Source organism: Megascapheus bottae, chromosome 6, assembly GCF_031878675.1.
Source record: "Megascapheus bottae isolate mThoBot1 chromosome 6, mThoBot2.hap1, whole genome shotgun sequence".
In the NCBI taxonomy this organism is placed as follows: domain Eukaryota; kingdom Metazoa; phylum Chordata; class Mammalia; order Rodentia; family Geomyidae; genus Megascapheus; species Megascapheus bottae.
The window spans coordinates 78,252,962-78,270,002 of NC_143514.1; the positions used below are offsets into that span (position 1 = coordinate 78,252,962).

Below are 17,041 nucleotides of genomic sequence, written 5' to 3' on the forward strand. Positions count from 1 at the left end.
CCACAGAAAGAGCTGGACCAAATTAAATTGTTAATTAAAGCTGGCACATAATAACAATTTGAAAGTGACTTGTATAAGCCTGTCCACATGATGTCTGTTTAATAGTTTACCATTTGTTTTAAAATTAATTTTAGCTAAAAGCAGAATAATTATTTTGCTCTTTGAGCATAAATGTTAATAAACAAACAAACAAACAGGGAGGGCCGGGAATTTGGTCTAGTGGTTACAGTGCTTGCTAGCGTACACGAAGACTGGGATTCAATTCCTCGGTATCACATACATAGATAAAAGCCAGAAGTGGTGCTGTCACTCAAGTGAGAGCTCTTGAGAAAAACCAAAGGACAGTGCTCAGGCCCTGAGCCTAAGCCCAGGACTAGCAAAAACAAAAAATAACATGAAAATTTGCTTAAAACCAGTCATCAGTGGCTCACACCTGCAATCCTAGCCAGACCAGGCGGGAAAGTCTGTGAGATTCTTATCTCTGATTAAACATCACAAAAACTGGACGTGGTAGAGCACTAGCCTTAAGCAGAAAAGTTCAACGCCTGACTATAAACCCCAGGACTGGCAAACACCCAAACACACACACTCTTGCTAGTAGTCTGTGGTGCTGAGGCTCAAATCAAAGGCTTTGTGTGTACTAGATCTCAGGATCCAGGTTCAAAGCCAGCCGGGGCACTAAAGTATGTGAGACTCTTATCTCCAATTAATCACTAGAAAACAGGAAGTGGGGCTATAGTTCAGGGGTAGGGGGTGGTAGCCTTGATTTGAAGAGCTCAGGGACAATGGTCAGACCCAGGGATAGGGCAGTAGCCTTGAGCTGAAGAGATCAAAGACAGTGCCCAGGCCCAGAGTTTAAGCCACATGACACACAATGAAGAAGAGGAGGGGGAGGAGAAGGAGACCAGGTGGAGGCTGCAGCAGCCCCAAGTTCAAGCACTCTACCACTAGGCCAAAGTCCCAGCCCCTCATTTTTCTTTGTTATTATAGAGGTGATGCACAGATGTAACAATACAGTTGTATTATAACAGTGTGTTGGCCGGGAGTTTGGCCTAGTGGTTAAAGTGTTTGCCTAGCATGCATGAAGATCCGGGTTCGAATCCTCGGTACCACATATAGAAAAAAGCCGGAAGTGGCGCTGAGACTCAAGTGGTAGAGCTCTAGCCTTGAGAAAGTCCAAGGACAGTGCTCAGGCCCTGAGCTCAAGCTCAGGACTGGCAAAAAATAAATAAAATAAATAAATATAACTGTGTTATATTGATTGTGCTAGTACTTGAACTCAAAGACTTATACTCTTTTTTTGTTGTTGTTGTTTTTGTCAGTCATGGGGCTTGGACTCTAGGCCTGGGTGCTGTCCCTGAGCTTTTCAGCTCAAGGCTACCACTCTACCCCTGGAGCCACATCCACCTCTGGTTTTCCAGTGGTTAACTGGAGATAAGAGTCTCAGGTTCTTTAGTGCCCAGGATGGGTTTGAACCTAGATCCTCAGATCTGTCTCCCGAGTAGCTAGGATTACAGGTGTGAGCCACCTCGACTGGCTTACACTCTTGTTTTGTCAGTACTAGAGCTTGAACTCAAGGCCTGGGAGCTCTCCTGAGCCTATTGCTCAAGGTTACTGCTCCCCCATTTGAGGCACACTTCCACTTCCATCTTTTTGCTGATTAAGTTGGAGATAATTTTCCTGCCCAGTCTGGCTTTGAACTGTGATCCTCAGAACTCAGCTTCCTGGGAAGTGGGGCTGTGGCTCAAGGGGTAGGGCAGTAGCCTTGAGCTGAAGAGCTCAGGGACAGCGACCAGGCCCAGAGTTCAAGCCCCATGATCCACCAAAAAAAAGAAAAAAAGAAAAAAGAACTCAGCTTCCTGAGTAGCTAGTATTATAGCATGAGATACCACCTCAAAAATGTAAATAAACAATACTGCACCAATGGCGTGGGAAGGGAGAATGACCCTCTACTTAACATGCTTTATTTGGGTCCATCACTGCATGTCACATGTGTAAACAGGAAAGGTTTTATTTGCAGGAGGAGAAAGTCTTCCAGAAGAAATTCTTGCAGCGCGTTTTCTCTGTTTTCTCGCGGCGTGGGGGCTGTTGGAGGGGCGGATCATCCTGACGCTTGACCACTTTGCTGGTGTCCCCTCCGATGAGGGCCCCAGAGCTACCCTGGGAGGTCCACTCATGCCACCAAGCCAGGAAAGTCAGGAGGCTGTTTGCCTTTACTTCGGCCCCTTCCTGCGTAGGCTTTCACAGAGAAGATGATGGAAGAGAAAAAAGTAAGCCTTTGGACCAGCCAGCGTTAAAGATGGCCAATCTCATTTCTTCCTTACAAAAGGAAAGATACTCATTAACAATAAATCACATTTTCACTTAAAGGATGAGAAAGAGAAGGCCTTAAAGAAATTATTCTAATTGGAGAAAAGGAAAAGTTGCTAATTCGCAGACAAGGGAAAAAGCCATCATTTTTGCTGAGGTTCTTAATTAGAAGAGGCTAGGAAACCCATCATATTCTGTCCCCTTCCCCAAGAGTCTGGCAGGCAACTAAGAAGCCCCAGAGGCGACAGCGGATCAGCTAATTTAGCTTGCGTTCTCATCTTTAGATACTCCTGGACATCTACAAATTGCCCTCCAAGACAGATTGGATTGAAATCCTACGTTCTGGTCTCTCAAATTCCTTAGGAAGCTTCCTGATGATAAATGACAACATGAAACCTATTAGGTAATTTTGGAGAAAAATCCATTTTTAATGGCCAACTTTTATGTACTTTTTCCTTGGAACTTTTTCAAAAAGGAAAGAAGAGGAAATAAATCACTCCAGGAAGTTACACACTCTCACTATGGTGAATGTAATGATGCCAATTAATCTGAGCTAGGGAGAGTGTAGCTGGGACTATCAATCAAGGCTCTGCAAAGACGTGGGATGAATACTGGCAGGAGTCATTCAAGTGTACCACACGGCCTGGAGCAATCACTTAGTGTCTCAGACTAGCAGATGCAGGGCAGGCTTCCCTGAATGCAGAGATCATATAGAGGTATCCATATATCTCTCGTATCCCTCATGATGGCCGCAATGCCAAGAGGGAAGTAGAAGCTGGGTTGTGGTGGCTCACACCCGTAATCCTAGCTACTCAGGAGACTAAGCTCTGTGGCTCTCAGTAGAAGCTAGCCTGGGAAAGCTCTGCGAGACTCTTATCCCCAGTTAACCAGCAAAAAGCTATACATGCAGGTATGGGAAAAGCTCAGGGATAGTACTGAGGTCTTAAGTTCAAGTCCCAGTACTGGCACCAAAAAAAAAAAGGAAAAGAAAGAGAGGCAAACTGAGAAGAAGCTAGGTGGGCAAACAGGGACTACTCACCATGCCATCCTGGCCGGCGGCGCCCCCCTCCAGGTGAGAAGCCGAGGTGTCCCAGAGAAGCAGCAGCAGCAGCAGCCCCCCCGCACACAGCCACTTCCTCCCAGCTCTGGCACCACCCATCCTTGGCAGCTCTGAGGCCGGAGCCTGTGTTTAGTGGGTGTGCGAGTCTTCTTTGGAGACGTGGGCTCTGGGGCTGGAAGTTTTTGTGTCTATCCATGTTGGTCATAAACTTCTACGTATCTCCTCACACTCACATGCAGTGACGCACGAGCCGAGCAATCAGGGCCCACAGAAGCAAGCACTTGGGGGTTGATTTATCCCCTTAATTAAAGCCTTGGGTCTTTTCCTGTGTTTAGAGTGAATTTGCTCTTATTTTGGAATGCATGTGTGCTTGCTTCTGAAAAAATTCTACTTCCTCGTAATTATGCCTATAGCCAGCAGGAAGTCATGAGAACAAAACCGAGTGATTTAACATAATGTAAAATTAGCTTTGGATAAGGAGCTTAAAATACGAAAATCTGCCTAAATAGAAAGCATGACTGAGGGGCTGGGATACAGCTTAAGAGAGTGCGTGCAGAGCATGCATGAGTCCCTGTTTCCATTCCCAGCACCCAGAGAGAAAATGAGTGAGCCTATGACACCAGCAACGAGGGCTCAGGAGGACACCGTGACAGTGGCACTGAGTTCACCCAACTATGGGCAAGGATGAGCCAGCAACTGGACCTGGCACTGCCCATTGCAAAGCAGGCTGACCCCTCGACCCTGGGCTGAAGTTATAGCCTTGGGGTTAGCAGGTGGGAGAAGAGTTGTAAGCCTCCCTGACTATAACAAACGCAAAGATCCCGCAGATCCTGGCACAGCCAGGCCCCAGTCTGCTGGTTCCCAAGCCCACTCAAACAACTAAGACCAATACGCATGTGGCTTAAGTAGAGAGCACCAGCCTTAAGCACAGGATCAGGGGCGGCACAGGTCCAGATTCAAGCCCAATATGGTACCAGAAAGAGAGAGAGAAGGGGGGGTGAGAAAACCCACAAATTCTCTGAAATTGCGAGGCACTGATGTCTCTTGCCTGTAATCCTAGCTACTCAGGAGGCTGAGATCTGAGGATTGTGGTTTGATGACAACCCAGGCAGGTAAATCAACAAGACTTGTCTCCAAGAAACTATGCAGAAAGGCCAGAAGTGGTGCTGTGGCTCAAATGGTAAAGTGCTGGCCTTGAGGAAAAAAAAAAAAATCAGGGACAGTACCCAGGCCTGAGTTCAAGTCTCAGAATACACACACACACACACACACACACACACACACACACACGAAAGAAAGAAAGAAAGAAAGAAAGAAAGAAAGAAAGAAAGAAAGAAAGAAAGAAATGCTCTTTAATGGGGCCGGGAGTTTGGCCTAGTGGTTAAAGTGCTTGCCTAGCATGCACGAAGACCTGGGTTCGATTCCTCAGTACCACATACATGGAAAAAAGCTGGAAGTGGTGCTGAGGCTCAAGTGGTAGAGCTCTAGCCTTGAGAAAGTCCAAGGACAGTGCTCAGGTCCTGAGCTCAAGCCCAGGACTGGCAAAAAAAAAAAAAAAAAAAAAATGCTCTTTAAGCATAATTTCTGCAATTGCAACCAAGGTGGTACAGGTTTAAAAACAACACTAGAAGCCAGAGAGCTAAATAAATCAGCTTTATTCACCTGGGCTACAGTGCTATTTAGACTAGAAGATATTGTGAAGAAATAAACTTTTTTTGTTTGTTTGTTTGTGCCAGTCCTGGGGCTTGAACTCAGGGCCTGGGCACTGTCCTTGATCTTCTTTTGCTCAAGGCTAGAACTCTACCACTTGAGACACAGTGCTACTTCTGGCTTTTTCTGTTTATGTGGAACTAAGGAATTGAACCCAGGGCTTCATGTATGCTAGGCAAGCACTCTGCCACTAAGCCACATTCCCAACCCATAACTACAATTTTTATGTGGGGAAAAAAAACAAAACAAAACAAAACAAAAAAAACAGCACAAAAGCCACCTCACCATTCTTTTTCTTTGAAAACATCTCTATTCTGTCTGAATTCACTCTGAAATAGGAAGGGACATCACTATAACTCTCTGTAAGTTCCCCTTACAGAGGAAGGCATGGTGGGACAAAATACAAAATACCAAGAAAGGCAAACCATGTTAAGAAGAAATAATCAATCAATAAGGCCCATGGGCAAGCAGCAGCCAATCAGAAGAATCTCAAGTAGCACTATTAAAACCTGTCCCCAGGCCCACACCAGCACAGCACAGCAGCAGCCTGTACGGCCAGCATGTGGTGCGATTGCCTATGCACCCCTTAGCCCCATGTTCAAGGAAGTCTTTGCTTTTCCTGCTCAGGGTTGTGGCAGCTCTACCTGCCGAAGGCCCCTTGTTCCAGCGCAGAGAACGAGTGTCACTCTCACTCTACCATCTCGTCGTCTGCATGCTCTCTGGAGTTTTTGTTTCCATCCTCCAATTTCTTTTTCTTCTTTGTTTTTCGTTCTAGATTAAACTGAGTAATCTCCTCATTTTTTTCTGTGATGAATTTTAGCTATAAGAAAAAAAAAATGAGACTGTATTACTGTGGGTGGAAATGCTGAAAAAAACCTGGGGGAGACATAACCACACCATCCTAACCATTTCTACCTGAAGTACCTGAGTGGAAAAAAAAGGAAGAACAACTTTGGAGACTTTAGAGTTAAATCAGTTGTTTTTCTTTCTTGGAAAATCTATGCCTTTCCAAGAATTATTTATCAATGTGAGAATTCCTTGAGTAAAGTTCTAAATGTGGGCCTGGAGCGTGGCCTAGCGACAGAGTGCTCACCTAGCATGCATAAAATCCCAGGTTCAATTCCTTGGTACTACATACCCAGAAAAAGTCGGAATCGGGGCTCTGGCTCAAGTGGCAGAATGCTAGTCTTGAACAAAAAGTGTCCAAGGGGGGCCAGGAGTTTGGCCCAGTGGTTAAAGTGCTTGCCTAGCATGCACGAAGACCCGGGTTCGATTCCTCGGTACCACATACATAGAAAAAAGCCGGAAGTGGTGCTGAGGCTCAAGTGGTAGAGCTCTAGCCTTGAGAAAGTCCAAGGACAGTGCTCAGGCCCTGAGCTCAAGCCCAGGACTGGCAAAAAAAAAAAAAGTGTCCAAGGATGGGGCAGGGAGTTTGGCCTACTGGAAGAGTGCTTGCCTAGCATGCACGAAGATGTGGATTCAACACCTCGGTACCACATGCATAGAAAAGCCAGAAGTGGTGCTGTGGCTCAAGTGGTAGAGCACTAGCTTTGAGGAATGCCCAAGAACAGTGCCCAGGCCCTGAGTTCAAGCCCCAAGACTGCCAAAAAGAAAAAGTTAAAAATGTAAAGTTTAGCCAGGTGCAGTGGCTCATGCCTGTGATCCCAGCTACTCAGGAGGCTGAGATCTAAGGATCCAGGTTCAAAGCTAGCCCAGGCATTACAAAGCACATGAGACTACTTTTATCTCCAATTAATCACCAGAAAATTGGAAGTGGCACTGTGGCTTAAGAGGTAGGGCAGTAGCCTTAAGCTGAAGAGCTGAGGGGCAATGCCCAGGCAGAATTTCAAGCACCATGACCAACAAAAGAAAAAAAAAACATGCATATATCATGGTAGCCTTGAGCTGAAGAACTTAGGAACAATGCCCAAGCCACGCTGTAGGGTGATAGCCTGAGCTGAAGAGCTCAGGGACAACACCCAGGCCCAGAGTTCAAGTCCCAGGACTGGCAAAAAAAAAAAAGTGAAGTTTAACCAAGAGTAAGGATGCACACCTGTTACCATAGCATTCATGAGAGTACGAGAGTTCAAGGCCAACTTTAGCTGCATAATGAGAGTATCTGTCTCAAAAACAAAAGCTGACCAGAAGCCAGTGGCTCACACCTGTAATCCTAGTTACTCCGGAGGCTGAGATCTAAGGATCGAAGAAAAGTTCCTGTGAGGCTCTTATCTCCAATTAATCACTCAAAAAAACCCAAAAGTGGAACTGTGGCTTAAGCAGTAGAGCACTAGTCTTGAGCAAAAAGAGGCTCAGGGGTAGTGCCCAGGCCCTGAGTTCAAGCCCCACAACTGACCAAAAAAAAAAAAAAAAAGTTAAGTGTGGTTCATGTCTGTAATCCTAGCTACTCAGGAGAGGGAGATCCAAGAATCAAGGTTTGAAGCCAGCCTGGGCAGAAAAATCTCTGATACTTTTTTTGTGTGTGGGTGCCCATTCCTGGCTTTAATTTTTGGTGTGGGTAGCTATTCCTAAGTCTCAGGTCATTTTGTGCCTGGGTGGGCTTTGAACCTCAATCCTCAGATCTCAGCCTCCTGAGTAGCTAGGATTACAGGCATGAGCCACTGAGTCCAGCTAAACATGAGACTTTTATCAGCAAAAAGCCTGAAGTGGGGCCAGGAGAGTGGCCTAGTGGTAGAGTGCTCTCCTAGCATGCATGAAGCCTGGGTTCAAGTCCTTGGAATTACATACATAGAAAAAGCCAGAAGTGGCTGGAGCGGTGACTCATGCCAATAATCCTAGCTACTCAGGAGGCTGAGATCTGAGGATCAAAGTTCAAAGCCACCCCACCCCAGGCACAAAAGGACCTGACTCTTATCTCCAATTAACCTCTAGAAAATGGGAAGTGGGGCTTGGCTTAAGGGTAGGATGGTAGCCAAGAGCTCAGGGACAGTGCCCAGGCCAAGTTCAAGCCCATGACCCACAAAAAAAAAAAAAAAAAAAAAAAAAAGCGGGGTGGAGCTGTTGCTTAAGTGGTCGACCACCAGCTTTGAATGAAAGGCTAAGGGATACTACCTAGGCCAAGTTCATGCCCAGCACACACTACACACACACACACACACACACACACACACAATGTATACAGGCTAGGCAAACAGGAAAGCTTGCCTGTTACTCATGAGACAGAATATAACTTGAGGTCACATGGGGGAAACAAAAGCAAAAACAAAGCTCTGGTGAACTGTCACGTGCCATACAAATTCATTCACTGAAAATCTATCTATTGAGTCCTTCCTGTATGCCCAGAGAGGGAGCACTGTATAAAGAAACAAAGAACAGTGGCCTGTGTGTCCTGGCTCTGCCACTGACCTCAGCCACCAGCCTGGGATGCCCCTGGTACCAAGTGTCTTCATCTGGGATATGAGGACTTGGTCAAAATTTCTACACTTGAAAACATGGAAATGTGTCCTTTCCTATACATTCAGCCTTACAGAAACTCCTTTCAAACCCCGTCCATCCAAAATGTGGGGGCACAAACCAGCCCTTAACCACTTACAGCATGCTGTGAATAAAACACAGGACCAAAAGTTTTGAGATATTACAAAAGAGGCAAGTTATGTAGAGACGCTGATTAGAAAAACTCAAATTGACTTTGTAAGATCCATCATAATGGGGAAAAAAGGAAGATTATAAATTACAGGCAGGTCTCAATGGTTCAACCATCTCCAGTTGTTAACACAAGGTGCCCTGGGGAATAACTTCCTGGCTTCCGGTGATTAATTGGGAATAATGCAGTCTGATGGAAAAGGGGAGAGAGGAAAGAGATTCGTCTCTCACCAGTGAATTACTCCTCCTCGCTAAGAGCTTCACATCGTCAGTGTTAATTGTGCTTCTTTTCGCGTGTCTGTGGAAAGGGCAGAAACAAGTCACCAAAATGTTTGCTAGTATTTAAAATATAAAAGCTTAAGGGTCTGGAAGTGGCCCATCTTTTTAGATTAAGGACATTAAGGAACAAGGACAGACACACAAGTGAGGTTACGAGGCAAGATGCCAACTGAACAGGGAGATGAAGGGCAAGCAGCAGCCTTCCTGTCCGCTGGGGAGGGAGTGTGCTGCAGAATGGGGAAAGGAGCCTGGGAGGAGGCCGTCTAGGAGAACCACCGAAAGAACAAGATACTCCGTGTGCAACTTTAAGCGAGGGAGAAAAAAATCACTCAAAATCCACAGGTTACCTCTGCTTACATTTGAGTAGTTGAACAAAGAATCTCTGTGAAGTGCAACAAAGATCTGGAAAGTCATTTCTAAGGGCTAAGTTAGAGACAAAGTACATAGAAACTCCTGGTACCCTGTCCCTACCAGCTGTGGCTCGCTAAACTCCTCTCACAATAGGGGAGGCAGAATGAAGAGCGTCCTTCAAACTAGAGGCTGCTTCTTGCTCATAAACTGGACCTAAGTTTTCACCCCAGTTATCTTTGTCTTGCTAGGAAAGACAATGTGAAATAATCTCTATTCAGTCATTTATTGCTCTGATTACGTCCTTTCTGGCCATTATTAACTTCAGCCCAAAATAAGTAAGCACTTCATAAGCAGATATAAGTAGGGATCTTTGTATCTTTATTACCTGCAGAGTGGTCAGCACATACTAGCTTGTGCTGAGCTTAAAGTTGAAATCACCAAAAGTACTACTCCAATGTTCCAGCAAATAATGTTTTTGTTGGTCATCAGGCTTGAACTCTGGGCCTGGGCACTGTCTCTGAACTCTTCAGCCAAGCTAGTGCTCCTACCACTTTGCCACTTCCGGTTTTCTGGTGGTTAATTGGAGATAGGAGTCTCATGGACTTTTGTGCCTGGGTTGGCTCTAAACTGAGATCCTCAGATCTCAACCTCCTGAGTAGCTAGGATTATGCCTATAATCTATATAATCCATATGTAGGATTAGGCCTATAATGAGCCATTGGTGAATGGCTTAACTCCAAATCTTTTTTTTTTTTGACAGTCCTGGGGCTTGAACTCAGAGCCTGAGCACTGTCCTTGGGCTTTCCTCAAGGATAGTGTTCCACCACTTGAGCCACAGCACTTTGGGCTTTTTTCTATGTATGTGGTACCGAAGAGTCGACCCAGGTCTTCGTGCATGCTAGGCAAGCACTCTACCATGAAGCCAAACTCCTGGCCCCACTCCAAATAAGTGTATACATCCTCCTAAATGGATAGCTATTTCATAGTGATTCACAATCTCTGCTGTCATTTTAATGTATGTACATGTGCATAAGTGCAAGGACTTGAACGCATCAAAACCTCTTGCTCTCTGCCAGTCCTGGGGCTCGAACTCAGGGCCGGGGTGCTGTTCCTGAGCCTCTTTGTGCTCAAGGCTAGTGTTTTGCCACTTGAGCCACAGCACTACTTCCAGCTTTTTCTGAGTAGTGTATTGGAGATAAGAGTCTCATGGACTTTTCTGCCTGGGTTGGCTTTGAACTACAATCCTCAGATCTCAACCTCCTGAGTAGCTAGGATTAGGTTCAAGTGGTAGAGTTCAACTTCCAGTACCACCAAACATACACACATACACACACTCACACACACTGGAGTCAAGTATGGGGGTACATATCTGTAATGCCAATACTTAGGAGACTGAGGCAGAGGATCAAGAGTTTGAGGCTATCCTATGCTATACTGAAAATCTTTGTCTCAAAAGAAAAAAACTAGAGTCAAGTACAGTGGCAATGCCTGTAATCTTAGCATTCAGTGGATATGAAGATGGCAAATTTGAGTGCAACCTGGACTACACAGAAAGACCTAAAAGCCCAATAGTGTATTATCATGCTATTCCTAAGATCTTGTGTGTGAATATGCATGCATGTGCATGCACGTATACACTCAGCATGGAACCCAAGGCCTACTGCATGCTAGGAAAGTGCTCTACCACGGAGGGACATTCCTCCAGCCTCTAACTTCATATTTGTTTCTGGAATTTTTACAGAAGAATTTTAAGTTTCTTTTTTTTAATTTTTTTAAATTGATTTTCACAGCTAACACAAGGATGGCGAGTAAAGACTGAAAGGAAATTTCATGGACCATCATGGAGGGTAAGCCAAGGCCACTGTCTGAATCAATGATGAATACACCAAGTGGATGATGCCACGCGGTTTTTAGGGACTGATATATACAGGCATAGGAGAGATTTAGAGCCTGCCCTCTGAGAACCTACTGCTTTAATTCATTCAAAATATTCATCCCAGAAACAAAGAGCTAACAGGAGCAAGGTGAAAAGTATGGGGTGGAAGGAAGGCTGGCACCAATCAGAAGTGGTCACAAATTATGATGCTTTAGCTCTGTCAGGCCTTCGTCACGCCAACGGCGGCATAAAAGCAATTCATGGCAACTGTTTCCAATTACCTGTGGTACTAATTGAAGAGATGACCATAAATCACCTGTAAAAGCCCCAGCTTCATGGGGTGAAACAGAGTCCCCCACTTTTCACAGGCTCTGCCTGTCATCATCCATGCACCTGCAGGATACTGCAGCACACACGCCATGAAGTGAGGCCTGATCATTGTGGGCAGGTGGCTCTCAGACTCAATCTCATTTCCAAAAGGACCCCCCCCCCCTTCCCTCCCTCCCACATTCAGCATCCTGGGGACATTACTCAGACATTTTCAACCTGGAAATGAATAATGGTAAAAAAAAAAAAAAATACACATACACAGAAAAATACTTGGGAGGACCTCAAAAACTGCCAAGTCTGAATCAACATGATTACAGCAGATGTTCTATTCCTGCCGAATGATGAGCCACAACCCTCCCCTCACCAATGAAGAGCTGATGCACAGCAGATGGACGTCAATAAAATGTAAACAGATGCATTGCACAATCAAGCTTTCGACCCACCTGGCAAACATCTCAAGATCTTTGGCAAAATTTTCTGAAAGAGAGAAAAAACGTAATACGTTAGCTGCCCTAATCTCTAAAAAGTGAAATCTCACTAATACACTCAGTAGAGTAAGTACTAGCACAGAGCTTTTTTTTTTTTTTTTGGTCAGTCCAGGGGCTTGAACTCAGGACCTGGGTTCTGTCCCTGAGCCTCTTTTGTTCAAGGCTAGTGCTCTGCCACTTGAGCCACAGTGCCACTTCTGGCTTTTTCTGTGTACTGTGGAATAAGACCCAGAGCATCATGCATGCTAAGCGAGCACTCTACCACTAAGCCGCATTCCCAACCTCAGCAGAGCCTTTTACAGATGAGCAGAGGCACCTCACACAGTCCCATGGTATCAGAACAGCATGGAGCTTTCTCAGTCATCTTGACATCATCGTCTCTCCTGTCACTGGCCACCCCTTGCTACAAGCCTTCCATTCACTGTGACTTCACTTATACTTCCTAGACACCGTCCTATAATTTGAAATTCTGCTATAAGTTAGTGTTTGCAAGGACATTTTCCCCAGTCAAGCAAGTACCAATGCTGTCAAACTATGGACAATATATATAAAATAAAATTTAAAAAAATTGGGGGGGGGGGTCTTGGGGTTGGAACTCTGGGCACGGGCATTGTCCCTGAGCTCTTCAGCTCAAGGCTAGCATACTTCCACTTTGAGCCACAGCACCACTTCTGGTTTTCTGGTGGGTAATTGGAGATAAAAAAATATCATGGACAATCATGCCTGGGCTGGCTTTGAACTAGATCTCAGCTTCCTGAGTAGCTCAGATTACAGGCACAAGCCACTGGTGACGGGCTATAAAAATGTTTTAAAGCATTGAAAAAACAAAACAAAACATACTGTTCCACCCATAATAAAACAAAATAAAAATACAAGTGTTAGAGCCAGGAGTGTGTCTTAGTGGTAGAGTGCTTGCCTAATGTGCACGAAGACTCAGGTTCAATTCCTCTGTATCACGAGAAAGCCCAAGGAGAGTGCTCAGGCCTTGAGTTCAAGACCCAGGACTGGCAAAAAAAGAAAAAAAAAATACAAGTGTTGATGCCCCAATGTTAGTGTAGTGGGGGAACCCTCATAATCCTCCCATTCACATCTTCCATTCCTTAAAACGGTTTCATGAAGACTGTGATGGCCACAAAAGCTCTATGCAAGTAAGACATGCTTCAGCCACAGCTCCCATCCATGGTGTCTCCCAGCAGTGAAGCTTTGGGATTTACAGAAGACCAGGGCTTCGTACCACACTGCCGAAAAGTCAGCTCCGAAATTGCAGCAATGGTCTGTTTGCTGAACTGCATCTCTTTGTCCAATTCAACTTCTTTGCAAAGGCCACCAACTGTATAGTGAACTGCTGCCTTTAGCCTCTGGGAGGAAAACACAAAATATTTCAGAGGTAAGATTGCAAACAGGAGCTTTTCAAGCCCTAAGAAAAAAAAAAATGGGACTCGGGTAGGGTCCTGCTCAGCCTAGTTTGGTTTTGTCAGTCTTGGGGCTTCGCCTCAGGGCCCGGGCACTGCCCTGGACTTTGGCTCTCAGGGCTAGCATTCTACCACTTGAGCCACAGCTCCACTTTTGTTTCTGCTTTCTTTTTTAGGTCGGGGGCTTGAACTCTGGGCCTGGGTGCCGTCCTGAGCTCTCCCGCTCCAGGTCATCACTCCGCCCCGTGAGCCACGGCGCTACTTCTGCTTTTCTGGTGGTTAAATGGACTTCCGTGCCTGGCTGGCTCTGAACCGTGATCCTCAGATCTCAGCCACCTGAGCAGCGAGGACTGCAGGTGTGAGCCGCCGCGCCAGGCCGGGGACAGTCGAGACTCGACGGGCCACCAAAAAAGAAGGAAAAAGCTTGGCGGCCGGGAGTCTGGCCTAGTGGTTAAGGTGCCTGCCTAGCATGCACGAAGACCCGGGTTCGATTCCTCGGTACCACACATAGAAAAAGCCGGAAGTGGTGCTGAGGCTCAAGGGGTAGAGCTCTAGCCTTGAGAAAGTCCAAGGACCGGCGCACACTCGTGCGTGCGTGCACGCACGCACGCACGCACGCGGCCGTCTCCTGACGTCTGGAAGTCGGGTCCGCCGGCTCGGGCCTCGGTTCAGCGCCCACGCCCTCCCCGCTCAGCGGCGCCGCCCTGCAGTCCGCGCGGCCGCGTTTCCATGGGAACCAGCCCCGCCCCCGCCCCGCCCCCTGCCTCCCCCCACCCCGGGCCCGGACTTGCGCAGTTCGGCAGCGGCCCGGAGGGCCCGGACCGCCGCTCCCAAAAACTCGACGCGGCCCTGGCCTTGTCGGGGCCTCGTTCGTCCGGTACCTGCTGGTAAGAGAACTGCTGTTGCTCCTCGGCCTCCTCTCCCTCCTCCATCACGGTGGGCCGCGCCACGCGGGCGCGCGAAAGTAGCAGACCGTGACCCCGACAGTCCGGTTTTCCCGCCGCAGCTCGGGGCGACGGGCTGCGCGCGGGGTCAAAGCGCGAAGCTCCGCCCCTCCCCTCCGCCGCCCCGCCCCCTCCCCTCCGCCGCCCCGCCCCTCCCCTCCGCCGCCCCCCCCCCCCGCGCGCCCCCTGGCGGCCGCGGCTCTGCCCGCTCTCCGGGAAGGCGGGCCCTGGCTCGGCCTGAGTGGTGCGGAGAGGGAGGAGGCGGAGCCGGTCAGACGGTCGGGCGGGCGGGGCTGTCCGCCCGGGACCCACACCCGCACAGCGGAGGCGCGTCTCCCCGGAGCTCGCCGCGGCGCCCCCGGCCAGGGCGCCCTGGTCCGCCCCCTCCTGGCGGTTTTCTTTTCTTTGTTGGTGGAGGGGCTTGAGCTCTGGTTCCGGCCCGGCTTCTCGTGTACGTGACGATCCCGGCGCCTGGGTCCGTCCTCGGCGTCCTCAAGGCCAGCAGCGCTGCCGTCCGCGCCGCGGCACCGCTTCCCACTGGCTCCGCGCTCAGCCCTTTATTCAGAAGTGCAGTGATAAGGAGGGGGTCATGGTCCAAATAAAACAGGCCCTCGTGCCGCCTGTCCTCCCAGCTGCCCAGGAGGCTGAGCAGCCCAAGCCCAGGCCCCGAGCGGAGGCCCCAGGACTGGTTAAAAAAATAATAAACAAAGAAGAGGAAACTGTGACCCCTCTACACACCGCCGGTATAAGATGGCTTTTCCTTTCCTGAACTCGGCCTTGCATTGCCAGGCACGGGCTCTTCCACTGAGCTAATCTCCACTCTTTAAATGCAGTGAGCTGGGCACCTGTGGCTCACCCTGTAATCCTAGCTCCGTGGGAGTCTAAGGATGGAGGTTCAAAGCCAGACCGGGCAGACAAATCCAAGAGACTGATCTCCAGTTAACTAGCACAAAGCTGGCCGTGGAGGTACGACTCAAGTGGTGAAGCACCAGCTGTGAGCAAAAGAGCCAAGCAAAAGCAGATGGATCTGAGCTCAAGACCCACTGCCAGCCCCTCCCCCCAGAAAAACCCTCAGTTTCAAGATTAGACAAACAAAATTCAACACAGAAGTTAGGGCTAGGGTTGTAGCTCAGTGGTAGAGCTTGTGACTTTAGGTTCCATTCCTAGCACAGGGGAGGAAAAAAGCAAAGGAAAACAATGAAAGCCTGCTGGATCTTTTCTTCCATCTCACGTTTATTCTTTTAGAGCATCATCTGTACAAAAGATTTCTTTGCTGAATCAAATAATAACATAAAAATACTAGAAGACAGGCCAGAAGTGTGGCCTAGTGTTAGAGTGCTTGCCTAACACGCATGAAGCTCTGGGTTTGATTCCTTGGTACCATATACACAGAAAAAGCCAGAAATGGTGCTATAGCTCAAGAGGTAGAACTTGAGAAAGCCCAAAGACAGTGCTCAGGCCTGAATTCAAGCCCCATCTATCTATCTATCTATATCTCTATCTATAGATAGAGATAGATAAATATAAAGAATATTTAAGCATTTTCCTTAATGTTTTTGCTATTCACCGTGTCATTTTTTTATAGCCAGTCTTGACATACAGTTTTTTGATAGTTTATGGAGTTTGATAGTTTCTAGAGAATTATTAAAACCACTAAGGGGGAAATATATTTAGAAACTCCTTACACCTTGTGGCTTAAAGCCAGGCATGGTAGCTCTCGCCTGTAATCCTAGCTATTCAGGAGGTTTAGATCTGAGGATCGCGATTAAAGTCTGTGGGACTCATCTCCAATTAACCTCTAGGAAGCCGGAAGTCGGGGAGCAGCATCAGTGCAGAGCACAGATTTAGTTGGCAGATGCTGTCCTGACTCCATGGAGTGGTAGGTACACAGACTGGCCACTAGATGTCAGTGTTGCTCCATATAATGAGTAAAGCCAGGGTTCCCCACTTTGTTATATTGCTGCTGGTGGCTTGCTGGTGAGCAGAGTGCACAGACCAGTTTTGGGGGGCTGGCATTGACTTCCACACCCGCATCCCTCTTGCAGGGTGGTGGCTAATTTCCAGGTGGGTACTGAGAATACAATGTGCGGGGTCTCTTCAGTGCCCCCTTCTGCAGATTTTGGGGCCATTTGCTTCTTCAATATACTTTCGAAACACCTCTCTGCTTGGCACTTGCTCTCCCAGGGTACAGGAGTCATTATGTGTCCGAAGTGCGTGCATGTAGTGGGAATGTGCTGGGTCCACAGGCCAACAAAGACCCTAGGACCAGCAGCCACTCAGGGAAGCCTGGGTGAATGCAGGCCTGAAGCTGGCTGCTGAGCCACCCCGCCCTGCCCAAATGCACTGGACCAGGGGTCTAGCTCCACCCTCCGTCCCTCCACTCCAGTGTTAAGGTCTCAAAAAGAAGCATCTTCAATATTGCTATTACATACATTTTTTTAACCTTTTTTTTTTGTATCTATGTATTTTTGGCCAGTCCTGGGGGCTTGAACTGAGAGCCTGGGCTCTATCCCTGAGCCTCTCTGTGCTCCAGGCTAGTGCTCTACCACTCCAGCCACAGTACCACTTCCAGCTTTTTCTGTTTATGTGGTAATGAAGAATTGAACCCAGGGCTTCATGTATGCTAGGCAAGTACTCTACCATTAAGCCACAGTCCCAGTCTAATTTATTTATTGCCAGTC

General features: G+C 47.6%; 1 protein-coding gene across 4 annotated transcripts; it reads right to left on the reverse strand.

Moving 5' to 3' along the window:
- Positions 1 to 1,924: 1,924 nt before the first annotated feature.
- Cenps (centromere protein S) lies at positions 1,925 to 14,471 on the reverse strand. Of its 4 annotated transcripts, XM_090335844.1 has the most exons (6): positions 14,298 to 14,452; positions 13,239 to 13,362; positions 11,960 to 11,993; positions 8,912 to 8,978; positions 5,725 to 5,900; positions 2,149 to 2,238 (listed from the first exon to the last, which is right to left on the reverse strand). In XM_090335844.1, exons 1-5 carry the CDS (start codon positions 14,346 to 14,348, stop codon positions 5,769 to 5,771), a joined length of 408 nt encoding a protein of 135 aa, XP_090191970.1. In that variant the 5' UTR covers positions 14,349 to 14,452; the 3' UTR covers positions 2,149 to 2,238; positions 5,725 to 5,768. The 4 variants fall into 4 exon arrangements, with proteins under 4 accessions (XP_090191973.1, XP_090191972.1, XP_090191970.1 ...); XM_090335847.1 differs by lacking the exon at positions 5,725 to 5,900 and having other exon boundaries at positions 1,925 to 2,238; positions 14,298 to 14,471; XM_090335845.1 differs by lacking the exon at positions 2,149 to 2,238 and having other exon boundaries at positions 14,298 to 14,453.
- Positions 14,472 to 17,041: the final 2,570 nt, after the last annotated feature.